Raw genomic sequence first — 21,711 nt, 5'->3', positions numbered from 1 at the left:
TCCGCAAAGGGCACAGCGCAGGGATTCTCCATTTTATTGAGAGTCAGATTCCGGAGGTCCCGGCGACAATGGGCCCGGGAGTTTTGTGCAACCCAGGTCTCTTGACTCCCACGCGCAGACACCAAAAACTGTCCTCTGTTTTGCCGCAGACCCGGATCTTCCTCCACGTAGAATGCAAATTCTATGGCTGAAAAGCTTGAGCATAGAAAGGAAAAAGTTGTGTGCTTTTTACCCTCTTTCCCAGACTGGCGGTGGAAACTCCACCCCCCGTCTCCATGGAAACCCGGCAGCGGTGGCGGCTGTCACCAAGGGTGGGGCTCCGGAGGCCGCCCCTCCCCCACCCGGTTTGCAATACTCCCAGCCGGGGGCCATCGCTGTCACCCCTTAACCTCTCCGTTCCTCTTCTCGGCTGTCCTCCCTTTCTGTTGTCTTCTCGTGCCCCAAACCACATCCTGGGGGCCTCCCTCCTGCACGGTCCTCAGCGGGGCCGGTGCACCCCGCGTCCGGGCCTGGAAGCTCCCGAGCGCCTCTTTTCTGCCCCGGGCCCACCCCTCGGCTGCGCTGATTGGCCGCTCCTGGGCCATCCCCTCCCGCCCCGGGCAGGCAGGGTCTCTACCTCGCGGAAAGTTTTCTGCGCCAGGAGGAAGTTGGAAGTTTGGGGACCCTGAGAAAGCTGCTCCTGCGGCTGCGGGGGTCTGGGTGGCCATGGAGGAGCCCCCTTTGCGAGAGGAGGAGGAAGAAGAGGAGGAGGAAGGGGACGAGGCTGGGCCCGAGGGGGCTTTGAGCAAGAGCCCCTTCCAGCTGACGGCCGAGGACGTGTATGACATCTCCTATGTGATGGGGCGCGAGCTGATGGCCCTGGGCAGCGATCCCCGGGTGACACAGCTGCAGTTCAAGATCGTCCGCGTCCTGGAGATGCTGGAGACGCTGGTGAATGAGGGCAACCTGACGGTGGAGGAGCTGAGGATGGAAAGGGACAACCTGAGGAAGGAGGTGGAGGGGTTGCGGACAGAGGGCTCTGCGGCCGGCGGGCAGGTGAGTGCCGGATTCCGGGCCCTGCGGGGGCATCCTGGGCTGCGTGGGAGGGCAGCTCCCAGTGGCCCGGAGGCCGCTCTCCCAGGAATATCCGAGCCCCTGAAAACGACCACAGCGCCCACCCAGTCCTCAGATGAGAAGCATCCTCATACATTTATCGAGCACTTACTAGGTGCACTTACCGGGCTGCGTTAGTTCTGAATCAGGGGCTTTGAGCCTTTTTGACTTGACCTAGCTCAGTGGCTCTCAAGCTTTAGCCTGCAGCGAAACCACCCGGAGTGTTCGTTAAAGCCCAGATTGCAGGGCCCTGGCCCCAGAGTTTCTGATTCAGCAGGTCTGGGGTGGGACCTGAGAACCTGCATTTGTGACAAGTGCCATCGCATTCTGAGAATCTTGACCTAGAATAAGAAGTAAATTTTAAGTGAGAGAAATCAGTTCTGTGACCACCAAAAGACGCCTATAAGAATATTCAGAGCACCTTTATTCAGAATTGTGCCAAACTGGAACAAGTGCAACAGAATGGATATTAAAACTGTGGTATAGTCACATGGTGGAATACTACACGGTAGTGAAAAAGAGCAGAGTGCTGATACACACAAGTGTGTGCGTGACTCTCACAGACGTTACGCTAAGCGATAGGAGCCAAGCACAAAAGAGAGCCTACTATATATATTTATGGGAAATTCAACAACAGGCAAAATAATCTGTATTTATAGAAGACTGATGGTAGCTCCAGTTTTTGGGGGGGGGAGAGTTCATAGGGAGCGCATCTGGGTGTGATTACATAGGTGTGTACCTATGTTAAAAATCATCAAGGGGTGTCTGGGTGGCTCAGTCCATTAAAGGTCAGATTCTTGGTTTTGGCTCAGGTCATGATCTGAGGGTGTGGGATCCACCCCTGGTCCAGCTCTGCACTCAGTGGGGAGTCTGCTGGAAATTCTCTCTCTTTCCCTCTCCCTCTTCCTCTGCTCCTCCTGCTGCTCATGCGTGCACTCTCTCTCTCTCTCTAAAGTAAATAAATAAAATCTTTTTTAAAAAAGTCATCAAGCGGGGCGCCTGGGTGGTTCAGTCGTTAGGTGTCTGCCTTTGGCTTAGATCATGATCCCAGGGTCCTGGGATCGAGCCCCATGCTGGACTCCTTGCTCAGTGGGGAGCTTGCTTCTCCCTCTGGCTGCCAATCCCCCTACTTGTGCTGTCCCTCTCTCTCTGACAAATAAATTAATTAAGATAAAAGCTTGAGGAAGTGAAGAGATATTTTTAAAAAATCATCAAGCTATAAACTCAAGATTAGGCATGTATGTTATACCTCCATTTTACAAAATTACCCATTATATTGCTTTCCATATTGATGAAACAAAAGTTTTAAGAAACAATTTATCTTAACTCACCCTTATTAAATATGATGCACAATCATACTTGCATATTCTTTTTTTTTTTTTTTTAAGATTTTATTTGTTTGGGGCGTCTGGGTGGCTCAGGCGTTAAGCGTCTGCCTTCGGCTCAGGTCATGATCCCAGGGTCCTGGGATCGAGCCCTGCATCAGGCTCCCTGCTCAGCGGGAAGCCTGCTTCTCCCACTCCCCCTGCTTGTGTTCCCTCTCTCACTGTGTCTCTCTCTGTCAAATAAATAAATAAAATCTTTAAAATATATATATATTTTATTTGTTTGTCAGAGAGAGAGCATGAGCACACAAGCAGGGGGAGCGGCCAGCAGAGGGAAAAGCAGGCTCCCCCACTGAGCAAGGAGTCCAGTGTGGGACTTGATCCCAGGACTCCGGGATCATGACCTGAGCCAAAGGCAGACGCTTAACCAACTGAGCCACTCAGGAATCACTTTACTTGCCTATTCTATTTTTATGAGTTTGAATATTCTTGTTGCGATTGATTAGATCAATATGAATTACTAATGGGTCTCCAGCCACACTTAAAAAAAAAAAAAGCTGCTCTAAGTGGACTATCTCATTTATTCCTCTTACTATCAGTATATCCATTTTACAGAAATGAGGCATAGAACAGTTAAGTAATTTGCCAAAGGACTTACTGCAAGTAAGAGGTGAAGGCAGGATTTGAACTCAGAGATGCCAGTCTTCACCACCTCACACAAAATACATATATTCGACCTTATTTGTTGGAATGACATTTGATGAGTGATTGCACCGTGCTGGACCCTGGGGCTGCAGAGGTAAATTAGACGGGGACCCTGCCCTCACAGAGCTCCTGTCTAGTGGGAGAGGTAAGACACCCCCACCAGGGTGCCTGGGTGGCTCAGTCGTTAAGCGTCTGCCTTCAGCTCAGGTCATGATCCCAGGGTCCTGGGATCGAGCCCCGCATCGGGCTTCCTGCTCCGCGGGAAGCCTGCTTCTCCCTCTCCCACTCTCCCTGCTTGTGTTCCCTCTCTCGCTGTGTCTCTCTCTGTCAAATAAATAAATAAAATCTTTAAAAAAAAAAAAGACACCCCCACCTCCAGAACTGCAATACAAGAACACAAACTGAGAAGCGTGCCAAGAAAGGACAGGAGGAACAAGGTCGCTGACATTTGCAGGGAAATAAGAGCGAAGGTTTCTGGTCACTTCCCCTGGTACACTTATTTCAGCTACTTGTTCTTCCCAGTGACAACTGTACTTGTAGATACATTTCTACTTTAGTGTCCATCATACGAGATAGTTGAGTATCATGATCATAGTCTGGCTTTTGAGACTCAAGAGAAGTTAAGTGACTTGCTCAGAGTGGCTCAGCTCACGTTCTGAGCTCATCCCTGCCACCTCCAACCCCAGGAACAAGGATATGGAGGGAGCCCCACCATAGACCGTGTACAGCATGCTCTGCATGGGGCCCGGGTGATTTCCTGTGTGGGGCACAGCGGACAAGCTTTATCAACCAGCAGATGAGATGGCATTTTCCTCCCAAACCGCAGTCTTAAGAACCAGGGGTGGGGAAAAGGGCAGAGAGAGTGAATTAGTTTAGAATCACTAGGCAGTTCATAAAAATACACCTTATTATTTTTTTCGGGTTTTTTAATTTTTTTAAGTATTTTTAATTGCGGTAAATTACATGTCAAATTTACCACCCTAACCATTTTTAAGTGCACACTTAAGTGTCATTAAGTACATTTACATTGTTGTGCAACCATCACCCACCATTCCTGCCCGAATTCTTTTCATCTTGCAAAACTGAAACTCTGTCCACAGGAAACACTAGCTCCCTACTCCCCCTCCCCCTGTCTACTTTCTATCTCTATGAACTTGCCTATTCCACTATTCTACTTATATTCATATAAGTAGACTTGTATAGTATTTGTCCTTCTGTCACTGGCTTATTTCACTTAACATAATGTCTTCAGGGTCCATCCGTGGTGTGGCTTGTATCAGAATTTCCTTCCTTTTAAAGGCTGAATAATGGGCGCCTTGGTGACTCAGTCGTTAGCAGCGGGAGTGGGAGAGGGAGAAGCAGGCTTCCCGCTGAGCAGGGAGCCCAATGCAGGGCTCTATCCCAGGACCCTGGGATCATGACCAGAGCCGGAGGCAGACAACCAGGTGCCCCTCTTTTTAAAACAATTTAAGTTCCAAATTCAAAAGGTGCAAAAGCGTTTGGCCTGAAAAATCTACCTCCCCACTTCTCTCTACCCCCAGCCACCCACTTCCCCTCCCTGGAAAAAATTTAAATGATCAGTTTCTTGTGTATCCTTCCAGAGGTACTTTATGGAAACAGAAGCAGATATGAAAATATTTTTCCTTTTTTTTACACAAATGGTATTATAACATATACCCAGTTCTGCCTTTTGTGTATTTTCACTTAACATAGCATGAAAGGTGAATTAAATCAGGATATAAAGAGCTTCATCATCTTTTAATGAGGAAAACTTCCATTGTATGGTATTATCAATTGTTCAGCTGAGGGTTCTTTTTTTTTTTTAAGACTTTATTTATTTATTTGACACAGAGAGAGAGAGCACAAGCAGGGGGAGAGCAGCAAGCAGGGGGAGCAGCAGGGAGAGGGAGAGCAGGCTCCCCGCTGAGCAGAGAGCCCGATGTGGGGCTCGATCCCAGGACCCTGGGATCATGACCCAAGCCAAAGGCAGACGCTTAACCAACTGAGCCACCCAGGAGCCCCAGCTGAGTGTTCTTAACTTGAAGTTCTTGGACGCCCAAGGGGATCGTTGATTCTTTTTTTTTTTTTTAAAGATTTTATTTATTTATTTGACAGAGAGAGACACAGCGAGAGAGGGAACACAAGCAGGGGGAGTGGGAGAGGGAGAAGCAGGCTTCCCGCGGAGCAGGGAGGCCAATGCGGGGCTCGATCCCAGGACCCTGGGATCATGACCTGAGCCCAAGGCAGACTCTTAACGACTGAGCCACCCAGACGTCCCGGGATCGTTGATTCTAATCCAAGAGGCCCATGTCCTTGCATGGGAAAAAATTATATTTTCATTAACTTCCAACTGAAATGTGTCAGTTTCTTCAATTGTGAATGTAGACAACAAAGCACAGTAATATTAGCAATTCCTGTGGCAATCACCGATGGAAATCACAGCTATCTTCATGTCCCATTACAGTGTAGTTCACATCTCAAAGTTTTGTTTTTGTTGAGTATTTCACTGGCCCTGCGTCTAGCTCACTTTATTTAATAAAGAAGCAGGTATATTAATCATAAATTTGTTTTTAGAGGATTTTGATGAGTGTATGTCACCTTAATTGGTCTCCTTATAATTTTGTGCCTTTCATTTTATACATTTTAACACATTGTTTGGAGGAGGGCCACGTGGGCCTTCCCAGGCTGCCAAAAGGGTCCGTGGCACAAAAACGGTTAAGATTCTCTGCTTTAACCAGTCTCCTATCAAAAGACGTTTATGTTCCAATCATTTGCTCTTAGCACGTGCAACACTGAAAAATCCTAACAAATGTCATTTGGCTCCTGAGGGAGAGTGTCTTGAGGAAACGGACGCACTGGATCAGAGGGAAGGAGCATCTGAAATTCGGATAATATGTAATGTTAAATTACGCTTCCCAGAGGCCAAGGAGACCCAGTCCTCCGGCAGTGAGCACAGGTGCGGCTTCCCCACAGCCCTTACAGCTCAGGGGGTGTTCAAACACCCTGATTCCTGTCAGTGCGACGAGAGGAACGTGCTCACTATTACTGTTACCTCTTCCTCCCGTGCCTTGTTCTCTCCGTCACCTGCGGCCTGGTTGTGCCTTAGTTTTTATTTAACTGGGCATCTATTCGTGGACATGTAGGTTGTTTTCAAACAGTTGCTTAAATCTTAGTTTGAAAACATTTCAAGCCTATGGAAGAGTTGCCAGAAAAGCACCATGGACATCTGTATACCGTTCACCGGGATTCAGGTATTGTTTCAGGTGTGTGTGCGTGTGGTGTGTAGTATGTCTTAGAAGATACACACCGAAGTATTTATATACACGCACAAAACACATATACGTGTATGTATATATGCATATACAAAAGTAATATGCATTATGTATTCACTACTAGTTTTCCTCAACTATTTGAGCAGACATTACGTTAGTTGCAGGATTAGTAGAAGACTAGGGTCCTTTACCCTAAATACTTCAGTGAGTATCTCACAAGACCTACTATTGCATAATCGCAAGTAAATGATCGAATCCAGAGGGAAAAAGTGATAGAATACAAAGACCTGATATACTACCCCTATTCAAAATTCAGAATAATGTCCTTTACAGCCTGTTTTTTCTGGTGCAGGACCCAATCCGGGGTTACACAGTACCTTTGGTTGACATATCTCTTCAGTCACCTTTAATCTGGAACAGCTCCGCAGCTTTTCCTTGTCTTTTACGACCTTGACATTTTTGAAGATTATGTATCAGTTGGTTTGTAGAATGTCCTTCAATTTGGGTGAGTTCAAGTGATACGTGTTTAGCACGAATACTGCTGGAGGGATGCTGTGTCATAGTGCATCGTATCAGGAGGCACGGGACTCAATTTGTCATTACTGGTGATGTCAACGTGTATCACTTGCGTAATATGGTGTCTGCAAGATTCCTGCACTGTAAAGGGGACTTTATTCCCCTTTGTAATTCATAAGTACTTGTGGGAAAATACTTTAAAACTGTGGAAAATATTCTGTTCCCCAACAAGCTTTCACCCAAAAGTTTTAGATTCATTCATTAGTCTCCCCTGAATTGATTATCACAAAGTTGGTTAAAAAAGGATGATTTTTTTTAAAAGATTTTATTTATTTATTTATTTATTTATTTATTTATTTGAAAGACAGAGAGAGTGAGTGAGAGAGCATGAGCAGGGGGAAGGGGAGAAGCAGACTCCCTTGCTGAGCAGGGAGCCTGATGCGGGGCTCCAATCCAGGACCCTGGTATCCTGACCTGAGCCGAAGGCAGTCAGCTTAACCATCTGAGCCACCCAGGTGCCCCACTGGTAAAGATTTTATTTTTGGGGCGCCTGGGTGGCTCAGTTGTTACGCATCTGCCTTTGGCTCAGGTCATGATCCCAGGGTTCTGGGATCGAGCCCCGCATCGGGCTCCTGGCTCCGTGGGGAGCCTGCTTCTCCCTATACCACTCCCCTTGCTTGTGTTCCCTCTCTCGCTGTGTTTCTGTCAAATAAGTAAATAAAACCTTAGGGAAAAAAAAGTAGAAATAACGTTTAACCAGCTATCTGGGCAATCCTTAGCCCAGTCAAGTAGACACATAAAATTAACCATCACATCCCCGTTAATGAACTAATTTAAATATTTAAATTTTAAGTGTGAACAAACAAGTTTGCCTTTTTGGGGTGGACAGTCCATCCTCATGAGAGAAACCGTATAAGCGACCAACGTCTTTTCTCGCAGGTAAACCTGGGACCGGACAAAATGGTGGTTGACCTGACAGATCCCAACCGACCACGCTTCACTCTCCAAGAGCTGCGGGACGTGCTCCAGGAGCGCAACAAGCTCAAGTCCCAGCTGCTGGTGGTGCAGGAAGAGCTGCAGTGTTATAAGAGGTGGGGCTCCCCTGCCCTGGGTGCCCCCGCACTGCAGAGACATACCCCGCCTGCAGTTCCTTGACACGCTCTGTATTTGTTCTTATTTTCGCTCAGCCAGTTTATTGGAGACCTACTCGATGCCAGGCACTATTCCTGGCACCGGGCTATAGCAGTGAACAAACCAGAGAAAGTCCATGCTAGTCTAGGGGGGAAGACAGGCAATTGACAAGGAAGTCTGAGATGAACATGCAGGATGATGGTGGTAAGTGCTCTAAAGAATGTAAACCAAGGTGACGGGGGCGCCTGGGTGGCGCAGTTGGTTGGGCGTTCGGCTCCTGATTTTGGCTCGAGTCATCATCTCGGGGTTGTGGAAGCGAGTTCTGCGTCAGGCTCCTCGCTGGGTGTAGAGCCTGCTTGAGATTCTCTCGCTCTCCCTCTGCCCCTCCACCCTCCTCTTTCTCTCTCTCCCTCTCTAAACCAAACAAAAACAAGGTGACATATGACAGCAAAGTGCTGGGGGCTTGGGGAGGGGCCTGTTTTACATGGGCTGGTCAGTGAAGACCCTTCTGAGGTGAATGACAAGAAGCAGCCAACCATGTAAAGATGGGTAGGGCAAAAGTAGAGCGAGAGCGCTAAGACCCTGAGGTGGGAACCACCGTGGCCAATTTAAGAGACCCAACATGGTAGAAGTTGGAACACAGGTAGAGGATGAGAGGTATGCCTTGTGAGCCCCAGAAAGGGGCTCTAATTTTATTGTAAGTGTAGTGAGAAGTCATTGGAAAGTTTTTTTGTTTTTTTTTTTTTTTAAAGATTTTATTTATTTGAGAGAGAGAGAATGAGAGACAGAGAGCACGAGAGGGAGGAGGGTCAGAGGGAGAAGCAGACCCCCTGCTGAGCAGGGAGCCCGATGTGGGACTCGATCCGGGGACTCCAGGATCATGACCTGAGCCGAAGGCAGTCGCTTAACCAACTGAGCCACCCAGGCGCCCAGTCATTGGAAAGTTTTAATCAAGGAAATGACAAGATCTGATTTACTGTTTTGTTTGTTTTTATTTTTTACTTATTTTTTCAAGGAGGCTCCATGCCCAATGTGGGGCTTGAACTCACGACCCTGAGATCACAAGTCGGAAGCTCTACCCACTGAGCCACCCAGGTGCCCCTGATTTAGTGTTTTAAAAGATCAAATGTGGGGCACCTGAGTGGCTTAGTCGTTAAGCGTCTGCCTTCGGCTCAGGTCATGATCCCAGGGTCCTGGGATCAAGCCCCGCATCAGGCTCCCTGCTCGGCGGGAAGCCTGCTTCTCCCTCTCCCACTCCCCCTGCTTGTGTTCCCTCTCTCGCTGTGTCTCTCTTTGTCAAATAAATAAATAAAATCTTTAAAAAATAAATAAATAAAAGATCAAACGTGACGGGCACCCGGCTGGTCTTGATCTCGGGGTCATGAGTTCAAGCCCCACATTGGGTGTGGAGCCTACTTTAAAAAAATCGGGTGCCTTGGTGGCGCAGTTGGTTAGGCATACGACTCTTGGTTTCGGCTCAGGTCTTAACTCAGGGTCCCGGAATTGAGCCCAGTGTGGGGCTCCGCGCTCAGCAGGGAGTCGGCCTCAGGATTTTCTGTCTCTCCCTCTCCTGCCCCTTCCCCTGCCCACTCGGCATGCGCACGCACACTCTCTCTCTCACACACAAATAAATAAATAAATCTTTAAAATAAATTATCAGTGTGGTAACCTGATAACTGAACCAGTTGGTTCTTTGGAAATACACACTGAAGTATTTAGGAATATAAGGGGGTAAGATGTCTCCAGCTTACTCTCAGGTGGTTCAGAAAGAAGATAGATGCATGGTTGGATGGGTAGGTGGGTGGGTGGATGGATGGATAGATGGATAGGCAGATAGGTGGGTAGAGAGATATACAGAGAAACAATTGGGAGGGGGATCTGGGTAAAGAGTATATGGGAATTCTTCATACTAATCTTACAACTTTTCTGTAGATTTGAAATTATATAAAAGTTAAAAGCTTAAAAAGATCACAATAGGGCACCTGGCTGGCTCAGATGGTTAAGTGTCTGCCTTCGGCTCAGGTCATGATCCTAGGATCTTGGGATCGAGTCCTGCATCGAGGTCCCTGCTCAGTGGGGGAGCCTGCTTCTCCCTCTGCCTCTACTGCTCCCCCCGCTTATGCTCTCTCGCTCTCTCTGTCAAATAAATAAAATAAAATAAAAATTTAAAAACTATTATTATTATTTTAAAAAAACCACAAAAGGGGCACCTGTCTTGCTTAGTCGGTGGAGTGTGTGACTCTTGGTCTCGGGGTCATGAGTTTGAGCCCCATATTGGGTGTAGAGATTACTTAAAAATAAAATCCTATGGGGCGCCTGGGTGGCTCAGTCGGTTAAGCGTCTGCCTTCGGCTCAGGTCATGATCCCAGGGTCCTGGGATCGAGCCCCGCATCGGGCTTCCTGCTCCGCGGGAAGCCTGCTTCTCCCTCTCCCACTCTCCCTGCTTGTGTTCCCTCTCTCGCTGTGTCTCTCTCTGTCAAATAAATAAATAAAAATATTAAAAATAAATAAAATCCTAAAAAAAATCACAGTAACACGTGTAGGGAAAAGATTGTAGGACGATCAAGAGACGAAATAAGAAGCTGTTGACCTATCAGGTTTGGACTTTGCTGTATTCATCTGCACCCTGTTTCCCAAAATGTTTTCTTTCGTGTAAGTGCTTCTTGAAAAGGGGGCTCTAAAAAAAAGAAAGAAAGAAAAAGAAGAGGGGGCTCTGTGGTCAAATCATTCTGGGAAACCATTGAGTTAAACAAAGCAGATTCCCTTAGAGACAGAAGAAGGAAAGCCCAAGAGAATAAAAATTCAGCGCCAGCTAATATTTATCAACGCATACTGCATGCCAGGCACTCTGCTAAATGTATTCCAAGCATCGTTTCAGTTAGTGCTCACAGCAAGGTGAGCTAAAGTAATGTTATCTCCAAGGTGTTCTAAGGTTCATGAAAGTCAGGTACCTGCTTGAAGTCCCATAGCTGGTGGGGACAATGGTGAGACATGACCTCAGACAGCCTGATATCAGAGCCTGTGCTTTTAGTAATCATGCCACATTTGGACTCTGAAAGTTTAAAGTAAGAAATACGCTGGCTCAGGGACGCCTGGGTGGCTCAGTCGTTAAGCGTCTGCCTTCGGCTCAGGTCATGATCTCAGGGTCCTGGGATCGAGCCCCCCATCAGGCTCCCTGCTCAGTGGGGAGTCTGCTTTTCCCTCTCCCCCTGCCTCTCTACCCTGACTTGTGCTCTTTCTCTGTCTCTGTCTCTCAAATAAATAAATAAAATATTAAAAAAAAAACAAATTCAGGGGTGCCTGGGTGGCTCAGTCGGTTAAGCGGCTGCCTTCAGCTAAGGTCATGATCCCAGGGTCCTGGGATCGAGTCCCGCATCGGGCTCCCTGCTCAGCAGAGAGCCTGCTTCTCCCTCTCCGTCTGCTTGCTGTTCCCCAGCTTGTGCTTTCTCTCTCTCACTCTCTGATAAATAAATAAAAAATCTTTAAAAAAAAAACAAAACCCAAATTCATTCAATGTAGAATTACTAAGGGAGCAGCAGTACAGTAAAAATGTTCTAGCAAGCTTTGCCCAGCGGCAGTATCGTAGCCAATGAGGTTTATCCAAGGCGTGATTATTGCTAATTAAAAATGTTCTAGCAAGCCAAATCTAAAAGGGCTGAGTTCTGCCAACAAGAATTTAATTGTCTTCCTTCTGCTGAGGTTGGAACCATGTTAATGGAAAGACCTGTCTTCCTCTCATTTAATAAGTACTTCAGACACAGGTAGTTGAAAACAGGAACAGCTGAACTGCTGGGGCTTGAGCAGCTTGTTAGCGAATAGAGCGACACACTTTAGTTCCAGTTTTGAATTCCAGAGAGCATCAGCCGTGTACTTCCCCTCTGGTAGAGGCCAGTCGATGGCAGGATTCTGTTTACTCACTTGGGTCCTGCATTCTAGAGAAACCAGCATGTCAGCTGAGGTATTCTCCTAGCAAGTGCATCAGTTTCGAGGTCCAAGATCATACTAATGATTGTTTCTCATTGAGGCAGATGTGGTAGGCTGCTTCCAAAGATGGCCACGATTTTTCCCATCTTGCATGCTTTCTGCAGTGAGCCTTTTCCACTCCTCAAGAGGTAGAGTCTATTTTTTCCCTGCCCTTGAGTCTGGGCAGCCCAGTGACTTGCTTTGGCCAATGGAATGTAGTGGAGGCAATGCTATTTGGCTTCTGAGGCTAGGGGAGGCCTGTTGCAGCTTCCATTTTGGTCCTCGTGGAATTTCTTGTCCTCGTGGAATGCTTGAGACCACAGTCCTGTGAGGAAGCTCAAGGTAGTATCAGGGAGAAGTCACACAAAGAACAGAGGTGCCCCAGCTGATGGCCCCAGCTGTGCCCAGCCCCCAGACGACCCACCAAGCCAACCGTAAGAAATGGAGCCATCACGAGAAATCATAAATCTTCATTGTTTTAAATCACTATGGTTCAGGGTGTTACGTAACAATAGATAATGGAAAAGGGGGGTTATTAATAAATTAATAATGTATTAATATTAATACTATAATAGGTAAATAATAATATTGAATAATAAGAGCTCATTCCTTGCAAAGGAGAGAGAAGGATGAATCCTGCTCTCTGACACTCATACCTCAAAAGGTGTCTCAGTCTGCCGGGCTGCCAAAACAAAATACCATACACTGGATGGTTCAAATAACAGACATTTTTTTCTCACAATTCTGGAGGCTAAAGTCCAAGATCGGGGTGCCAGCATGGTTAGTTTTGACTCTTTGTGGCTTCTTGCACACGGCAGAGAGGAAGTCCTCAGACGTCTCCTCTTACAAGGGTTCTAATCCAACCATGGGGACCCCACCCTCTTGACCTCATCTAAACTTAATTGTTTCCCAAAGGCCCCATCTCTAAATACCATTACACTGGGGCTTAGGGCTTCAACATATGAATTCTGGGGGACACGATCCAATCTGTAGGAAGGGGGAAACACCACAGGTATAAATGAACCAGCAGGTGCCACAGCAAAATACCCAAGTGGAGATAACAATTTCATACATTGAAACAATGCATTGTGGTCAGGCTTCTATTGGTTGCAAGTGACAGAAATCCAATTCAAACTAGCTTAAGTACAAAAGGGAATTTATTAACCCACATAGCTAGGAAGGATCTTGGGACTGCTTTCAGAAATAAAGAACAAACTGCAGTTAAGGTGTCAGGGTTGGAGGGGCCCAAGACTTGGTGCCTCTTTCTTTCATCCTTGTTTCTCTTTGTTGGCCTCATTGTTTTCTGTTGTAGACACCCTTTCTAGGAATCATAGGAAATGTGGATGCTGGCAGTCCCAGCTGAACAAATGAGAGAGAACAGCTTTCTTCCAGCTTCTGTACATCAAGTCCAGGGAAATATTCTGGTCCTCTTTAAGTCAACTGACCTCAGTATCTTATCAATCAATATCAATTCAACTTAATTTAATTATTTGTTTATTTTTTTAAAGGTTTTATTTATTTATTTTTAAAGATTCTATTTATTTATTTATTTGACAGAGAGAGACACAGCAAGAGAGGGAACACAAGCAGGGGGAGCGGGAGAGGGAGAAGCAGGCCTCCCGCCGAGCAGGAAGCCCGACGCGGGGCTGGATCCCAGGGCCCTGGGATCATGCCCTGAGCCGAAGGCAGACGCTTAAAGACTGAGCCACCCAGGCGCCCCAGATTTTATTTATTTATTTGAGAGAGAGAGAGAGAGAGCTAGAGAGAGAGCACAAGGCGGGGGAGGGGCAGAAGGAGAAGCAGACTCCCTGCTGAGCAGGGAGCCCAACGTGGGGCTAGATCCCAGGGCCCTGGGATTATGACCTGAGCCGAAGGCAGACACTTAACCCACTGAGCCACCCAGGCGTCCCTCTTATTATTCTCATTTTATTGATTAGAAAATCAAGGCTTAAGTTAGAGAATTGATATGTGGTCATATTCCTAGAAAGTGGAGAAACTTGAAGTATTAGCCAATGCAGTTAGACAAGAGAAAGAAAGAAGAGGCATCAACATTGGAAAGGTGGGGGGAAGAGTCTCCTTATTAGAAGCAGAATCTCTCTGACTCTGCTTTCAATGATAATATTACTAATATAATAATAATTATTAAGACCCTTCACTTTCAGAGCTGCTCAGACAGAAGGTCTGCAATAAAACAATCCTTTTATTTGTCCCCTTTTCCCCCAGTGGTCTGATTCCACCAAGAGAAGGCCCAGGAGGAAGAAGAGAAAAAGACACCCTTGTTGCCAAGACCAGCAAGACCGGCAGTAACAAGGAGGAGAAGACAATCATAAGGAAGCTGTAAGTTACCTGCTGCCCGTTGCTACTAAATCGTTGCTGAAGGAGGGCGAGGAGGCCCGAGGAGGCTGGCCAGCTACCCAGGGTGGGGACGTGTCCTGGTTCGTGGTGCTACAGCGGATAGGAAAATTCGGGGCTGGACTGTTAGGAGATCTGTTAGGCAGCAGTCTAAGCACTTGACTCTTCACAGTGACCCTGTGAGATCAGAGCTGCCATCATCTTCATTCTACAGGTGGGGAAATAGATGCTGAGAGGCAAAGTAATTTGCCTGAGGTCACCCAGATAGTAAATCGTAAAGTCAAGACTTGAACCTAGAAGTCCAGATTCTACACTATTGCCTCCCTATGATAGAATAATACTACAACAACAAGAAAACCAACAATAATTATTAGAGTTTAAGGGGGATTCATGGGGCACCTGGCTGGCTCAGTTGGAGGAGCACGTGACTCTTGATCTCAGGGTCATGAGTTAGAGCCCCACGTCGGGTGTGGAGATGACTTAATAAAAGGGCAGGGGTGGCTGATTCATTACCTCTCTTACCTACAACTTTCTTTTTTTTTTTTTTAAGATTTTATTTATTTATTTGAGAGAGAGAGAAAGAGTACAAGCAGGGGGAAGGGCAGAGGGAGAGGGGAGGCTGAGAGGGTAGTCCAACGCGGGGCTTGATCCCCGGACCCTGGGATCATGACCCGAGCCGAAGGCAGATGCTTAACTGACCGAGGGACTGAGCCTCTCTTACTTCCAAATTTAGGGGACCCTGTGTCTCCCATCGTTGGGCCACATATTATGATTTCCTTTGAATACTCCCCTCGTATTTATGCTCCCTTGTTAATCCCTCATTTCTTCGGGTGCTAAGGCTCAAACCATAGAATGTGGGGTCCTTGTTTAAAATTCAGATTCTCAGAAGTCAAGTCTAGGATGAAGCCCAGAAATCTGGATTTCTAATAAATTCCCCAGGTAACTCTGATGTGGAGACCCCTTGGACCACACTTTGAAACGTGCGTTCTCAGCTGACAAGTGTCAATACAATGAGGCATGCCCTTCCCCCACCCCTCCATGAAGCAAACAGCCCATTTGCCTTGGCTGCCCTGAGAATGTCTGGCCCGGTGACAGTTACCAGCCCCTGACCTCTTGGACAGAACTGAGAAACAGCCTTGGTCAGGGATCTCAAATGCCTGTGGGGGCCAGGCACGTAACGCAGATGAGTGATGGGGGGGGGGTGGGGGGGGACATTTGCCAGGGTCCTGGCAAGAAACAAATAACACACTTAAAAGGAGTGACTGAAAAGATTTAAAGAAGGGACATCTTACAGACATGACAGACATGGGAGCAGGGTTAAGGGAACCAGCAAGGGATAGAGAAGCACTCTAGCATGGCAGCTGGGCTGAGGGAGCAATGAGGGAAAGGGAAGGGGGGTGGTCAGCAGAGGGACACAGCAACTAGTAAGACCAGCCTCGGGGGGAGGGACCCGGGGCATCAATACACCCCCCTCCCCACCTTCCCAGCTCCTGCTGGGGCCTCCTAGTAACTGAGCCCATCCTGAAGCTAGAGGACAGAGGAAGAAGATTTGCTGTCATCCACAAAGATCAGCCTCCTGGAGCAGAGAAGGGATGAGATGGGCAGAGAAGGGATGAGATGAATCTGAGGGCCAAGCAGCCCACAGAATATGCACATACATAGTTTAGTTAAGTATTACCAGACTTTCTGGAATGCCCGCATGAAAACTGCTGTGTCAGACAAGACCACCTGAAACCCAAATGATTCATCCCTTCAACACATATTTATTGGGGGCCTACCATGTGCCAGGCATTGTTCTAGGTCCTGGGGATGCCCTGAACAAGACAGAGCCCCTGCCTTCATGGTGCTTCCGTTCCAGCAGGGGAGTCAGAATGAGCAGGTAAGGAAGTGTATTGACAGGACCGTTTCAGATATCCATTCAATAGGCTGCTGAGAGAGAAGTTGACAGGGGGCAACTTCAGATTTGGGGAGTCCTGGAAGCCTTCAATGAGGAGGTGACATTCAAGCTGGGCCCTGAAAGACCATAAAGACGTGAGGGAAGTGCATTTCTGGTGGAGGGAACAGCAGGTATAAAGGCCTGAGGCAGGAGAGAAGCACGGAGAATCCAGTGAGGGCTGAGGTCAGTCAGGGCAGGGGCCAGGGGTTCCCAGCGAGGACCCTGAGTTTCACGGTGAGCACTTTGGGAAGACACTGGAGGGTTTTAAGCTGGAGAGTGACATGTGCATATTTACATGGAAAAGCTCACTCTGGCTGCTTTGTGGAGGAGGTGTGGGGGGACAGACTCAAAGCCGGGCCTGGGGGAGTGTTTCTTTCCCAAGGAAGGTTCTCCTGAAGTAAGGTAATGAAGGAAAGAGCATCTCCATGCCACACCAGCTGTTGCATCTGAAGGCATTTGTTTAACACTTCTATTGGCTGGGCAGGAGATGTAAACTACTGGTTTCTTTGGGCCTCTTGGAGGAGAGTTCTTTGGGCCCCTTAGAGTTTGAGCCTGATAAGGCAAAAAATAAGATGTTTGTTCTGTGCACAAGCCGTACTGAGGTCGTGTGTCTAATGAGCATGAGGCCACAATCTCATGGTCAGACAGGCTCATTATAATAGAATGAGTGAATGAATGGCTTTCTGAAGAAGTAGGTCATGCTAAGAAGGATTTTGGTCTTTATCCTGAGGGCAGTGGGGAGCCATGGAGTGGTGTGAGCTGAGGAATGACTTAGCTCTGTATAGTGACACAGTCCTTCTGGCTGCCGTGTGAGTGGATTGTAGGGGGTCGCGGGAAGGCTGTGGTGCTCATCGTGGTGACTTGGACTGGGGGGTGGTAGTGGAGGAGATGAGGAGTGTTGGGATTAGGAACATATTTGGGGCATGATGACTAAAATATAGCAGATGGGGGGGGGAGGAGCTGAGAACAACTCCCGGGTTCCTGGCATGAATGATGAGATGAGGGATGATGTCACTTCCTGAGACAGGGAAGGGGGCGGGGAAGGGGCCCCCGTATGCACAGGTTCAGGGGAGGATGGCTGAGTCTGAATACTAGTCCAGGGCCCGCCCCAGCCATGGCGAGCAGGGCTGCTAACGGTGCTCAGGGGGTTTGCCTTTGACAAGAAGCACTAGCCCATATTCCCCGTCACTGGCTTTCCACCCCACCAGCCAGCTCTGGGTCTTTCTCATAGCTGCAATTAGCACTGAGATTGAACGTTGTGATCCACCCCAGATAGCTTTCTTCCTTTTCAAAACTTTGCATATGAGGGCGAAAAACACTGAACGTTTGGTATTCGTGTCTCAGGGCATACATATCTAGGTTTTATCCAAGAATTTATATGCCAATCTTTATTCATTGCAAAGATCTGTTTTATAATTGTAAGTAACATGGATGCTTCCTCCACAATAAAACCTCCTGAAATTAAAAAAAAAAAGTTCAGACACCATTTTTCCGCATAGCACAGTGCTTAAGTGGGCTCTGGGTCCAACTCCTGGTTCTACAACTTACTGTGTGACCTTGGGCCTGTGACTGAACTTTGCAGGACCTCAGTTTGCTAATCTATAAAATAGGGATATTGAGGGTACTTACCTCATCGAGGTGTTATGAGTGTGAAATGAGCTGATAGATGGAAAACCTCTGAACAGTGCTGCCCCCACTGAGCCCTGGGCAAATGTTTGAGTCAGTGGCCTGCAAGAGCCTCTCACAGATTCTGCAGAGTTCTGCCCTCCTTGCTTCGTTCCGTCTATGCCCTCTGACCCTTCTCTCTCTATACCCAGGTTCTCTTTCCGATCGGAGAAGCAGATGTAGATCGAAAGCCACGACTAAGACAGAGGTTCTCGGACTCAAGAAGGCAATGCACCAAGACTTCCAAACTCATCTCTCAGTGCCACGCATACTCACTGTACTTGCTCATCTGTTTCCCCGGAAAGCCACCAAGGAGGAAGGAGGTGAGGCTCTCTCGTGATAATTTTTTCCCTGGCTTCAGAAGTGGACACCCGTGAAGCCTTGGCCAAGGCTGGGGAAGCAGCACAAAGAAATCAAGAAAGCAGAAGGAAAGCAAAAACGAGGCCCACTTCCTGCTGCACGCCAGCCGTCCAGAGGGACCTCCAGTGTGCAGATGTGCGTCCTGCCTGTCTGGTCTCACGGATGACCTGGGTCTTTACCATGTAGTAGCAGCGAAATTCGTGAGCCCAAAGGGAGAGGGGAGGAGAGAATGCAGGAAAAAATGGTATTGACATTCCAGTGATGATTTCACAGATATTTAGTGAACGTTCGGTTTTGCTAACATGACTTTCTTTACATGATTTTGTATTAAAGTGAAATGACTTTTATACTTTCTCTGAGTGTTTTTGAGTGGTGCCTGGAGTTATATGACCTTGTCTATGGTGCTTTAACCTTTCAGAGTCTTGGTTTCCAAATCTGTAAACTGTATTTATGTACGTGTGCATATTTATTTGGTGGTGTATATATATATGGTGCATATACATTTCAGTGACTTTAAGTGATGCACCAGTATTTTGTGTGTTGCTATGAGAGAAAAAAAATGCTGCAAATTATTATTATTTTTTTTAAAGATTTTATTTATTTATTTGACAGAGAGAGAAAGAGCAAGCACAAGCAGGGGGAGCAGCAGAGGGAAAGGGAGAACCAACATGGGGCTCGATCCCAGGACCCTGTGATCATGACCTGAGCCGGGGGTAAATGCTTAACTGACTGAGCCACCCAGGTGCCCCTTATTATTATTTTTTAAAGATTTATTTATTTATTTGAGAGAGAGAGCATGAGCAGCAGGAGGGGCAGAGGGAGAGGGAGAGAATCTCAAGCAGACTCCCCACTGAGTGTGGAGCCTGATACAGGGCTCGATCCTACAACCCTGAGATCATGACCTGAGCCAAAATCAAGAGTCAGATGCTTAACCAACTGAGCCACCCAGGTACCCCTATTATTATTTTTTTGACTTAAGCTCCCAACTAACCAAAGCATCTTTTTTTTTTAAGATTTATTGATTTCTTTTAGAGAGGGAGAGAGGAAGACAGAGAAAGAGCGAGCATGGTGGGGAGGGGCAGAGGGAGAGGGAGAGAGAGAATCATAAGCAGACTCTGCACTGAGTGTGGACCCTGACACGGGGCTCGATCCAATGACCCGGTGATCACGACCTGAGCCGAAACCACGCAGTCGGATACACATGACTGCACCACCCAGGTGCCCCCCAAATAACCAAAGCATCTTGAGATGGAGGTATATCAAGATATACCACCAAGCTAGAGTAATCAGAGCAGTCTGGTACCAGCACAAAAATAGACAGATCAACAGAACAGAAGAGAGAACTCAGAAATAAACCCACACTTATGTGGTCAATTGATCTATAGGCAAGAATATACAATGGGAGAAAGACAGTCTTTTCAACAAACAGTGCTAGGAAAATGGGACAAATTATAACATTAAGATGCTATTGATTTTAAGGCTCGTCCTGATTTCAAAGATGTTAAAATGTGGGGGGCAGGGGAATGCGTTTAGGATTCAGTGAAATACAGTCTGTAAAGAACAGATGGCTGCTCTTTGCAAAGAAACTAATGCGCCTGCTGAAAACACCCTGTGAGCTGGTCGTGCTGGTCACCGACCCTGGCTTGCTGCATGTTCTGCCTGCTGCACGGACCTCGCTTATTCCTGTAACGACTCGGGGAGCTGGGGACCAGCACTAACCCGCCAGTGTACAGATTCGGAAAGTGAAACTCCAAAAGATGAAAGTACACGAGGTCACAGAGCTAGGAAGTGGCTGCCCAAGATGCACGTGCGGGCCTGATTCTGAGGCCTGGGTTCGTACCTGCAACGTGCAACGTGCCCTTCTTCTCCAAAAAGCACTCATGTTGATAATGAATGTGTGTCTCGCTACACCACTTGGAGGACTTTTTGCCCACTGCCTCACTGTACCTCTGTGGGATGGGTGTCATCATTCCCGTGGTACACTCAAGGTGACGGCACAGTGGGGCTGAGGAACTCGTCCAGGATCCCAGCTCCAAAGTGGTAGAAGTCGGACCCGAACCCAGAGGTAAACTCCACAACCCAGACTTCACCCACTCTGTCTCCCAAGAAATGCTGGCCCCGCTCAGGCCGGTCCAGAATGCCATCTGGGCAGAGCTGTTGATGAGGGGCTCCTGATTTTTAACCCCAGATGACGCTGTCATCCTCACGGCGTGCTCCCCTCTTCACAGGGGGAGGGAGGGGAAAGCTTTTCTGTGCCTTGGAGGTGAGAGCTGGCTGGGAAAACGGATCTATGCATCCTGCCTTCAGAACCCTCATGCAGAGGCTGGGCAGACCGCACACAGGGGCAGTGAGACCACAGAACAGAGAGAGAGAGAGAGAGAGAGAGTGGGGGGGGCAGGGGCAGGGGGAGCACTCTGTCTTTTGCAGGAGTGCAGAGCAGACTCAGCTCCTGGGAATGACATGTAAAGTCCACCCTCCAAGGCACCAGCCTTACATCCTAGAGTCCCAACGATGGCAGCCCACTTCCCATACCTGAGCCATTCTTGCTTTGGTTTCCATCTCCTTGTCTCCAGGCTGTAGGACAACCAGAAAGTCTAGAAGCAGACAGATCATCGTGCGTTGCTGTCTGTAAGCCATTAATACATATTACCTGCATTTCCAGACCTGGGGGTCCCCCTGTATAAATGCTTAGCTGCCTCTTTCTCCCTCGTGGAGATAGATAAGGCAAGAAAACCCACTCCGAGAGAAATGTCAAGTTAAAACAGCCCTGGTTCCTGTGTATCCCTGGGGGAAACTAAAAAAAAAAAAAGACAATAAAGAGTGCTCAGATCTTAGCAACTCTTGGTCAAATCAGACACTGGGGTGTGGGAGTTCCAGAAGGTAATCCGGGGAGCATTTCTCCTGGAGCTGGGGCCCGGTGTGACCACGGAAAACTGCTAAAACTGCTCCCATGCTGCGGGCTTCCTTCTCCAAACCCAGCATCGGGAGGAACCAGCTGAGAAGTGGGTTTCCAAGCCAGGTTTCACAAGGCACAAGAAGTGGTTGCTGTAGAAATCATCTTTAAAAAATGAATAGGTAAATACAGCAACTAAATATCAGAGCTCGGAGGCTCTTAGCTGTCAGTCCCGGACACTTGCAAACAGTGAATGGTACAAACAACGCAGTTTTTTTTTTTCTTTTCTTTTTCTTTTTTTCTTTCTTTGCTTTCTTTCTCTCTCTCTTTCCTTTATAGATTTTATTTGAGAGAGAGAGAGAGACAGAGCACAAGCAGGGGGAGGGGGAGGGACAGAGGGAGAAGCAGACTCCCCGCTGAGCAGGGACCTTGAGATCATGACCTGAGCCAAACGCAGATGCTTAACCGACTGAGCCACCCAGGCGCCCTGAAAAAAGCCAA

General features: G+C 47.6%; 1 protein-coding gene and 1 non-coding gene across 2 annotated transcripts; both read left to right on the top strand.

Annotated features, from left to right (window-relative positions):
• Positions 1 to 183: 183 nt before the first annotated feature.
• RILPL2 (Rab interacting lysosomal protein like 2) lies at positions 184 to 18,664 on the top strand. Its single transcript, XM_006740415.3, has 4 exons — positions 184 to 1,035; positions 7,850 to 8,001; positions 14,228 to 14,341; positions 18,110 to 18,664. Exons 1-4 carry the CDS (start codon positions 184 to 186, stop codon positions 18,138 to 18,140), a joined length of 1,149 nt encoding a protein of 382 aa, XP_006740478.3. The 3' UTR covers positions 18,141 to 18,664.
• Positions 11,602 to 11,741, top strand: LOC115943320 (U4 spliceosomal RNA). The gene has a single exon (XR_014139856.1). It is a non-coding gene; the product is annotated as a U4 spliceosomal RNA (small nuclear RNA).
• Positions 18,665 to 21,711: the final 3,047 nt, after the last annotated feature.

Source organism: Leptonychotes weddellii, chromosome 13 (assembly GCF_054177405.1).
Source record: "Leptonychotes weddellii isolate Sample4059 chromosome 13, ASM5417740v2, whole genome shotgun sequence".
NCBI lineage: Eukaryota > Metazoa > Chordata > Mammalia > Carnivora > Phocidae > Leptonychotes > Leptonychotes weddellii.
This window is presented reverse-complemented; position numbering and strand designations above follow the sequence as displayed.

What these genes read in the sequence shown, in the direction of transcription:
- RILPL2 (XM_006740415.3), top strand. Translation starts at nt 184, where the DNA reads ATGGCTGAAAAGCTTGAGCATAGAAAGGAAAAAGTTGTGTGCTTTTTA. An exon ending in GAGCTGCAGTGTTATAAGAG is followed by an intron (nt 8,002 to 14,227) that starts GTGGGGCTCCCC and finishes CTTTTCCCCCAG; the next exon opens with TGGTCTGATTCCACCAAGAG. An exon ending in AAGACAATCATAAGGAAGCT is followed by an intron (nt 14,342 to 18,109) that starts GTAAGTTACCTG and finishes CTCTATACCCAG; the next exon opens with GTTCTCTTTCCGATCGGAGA.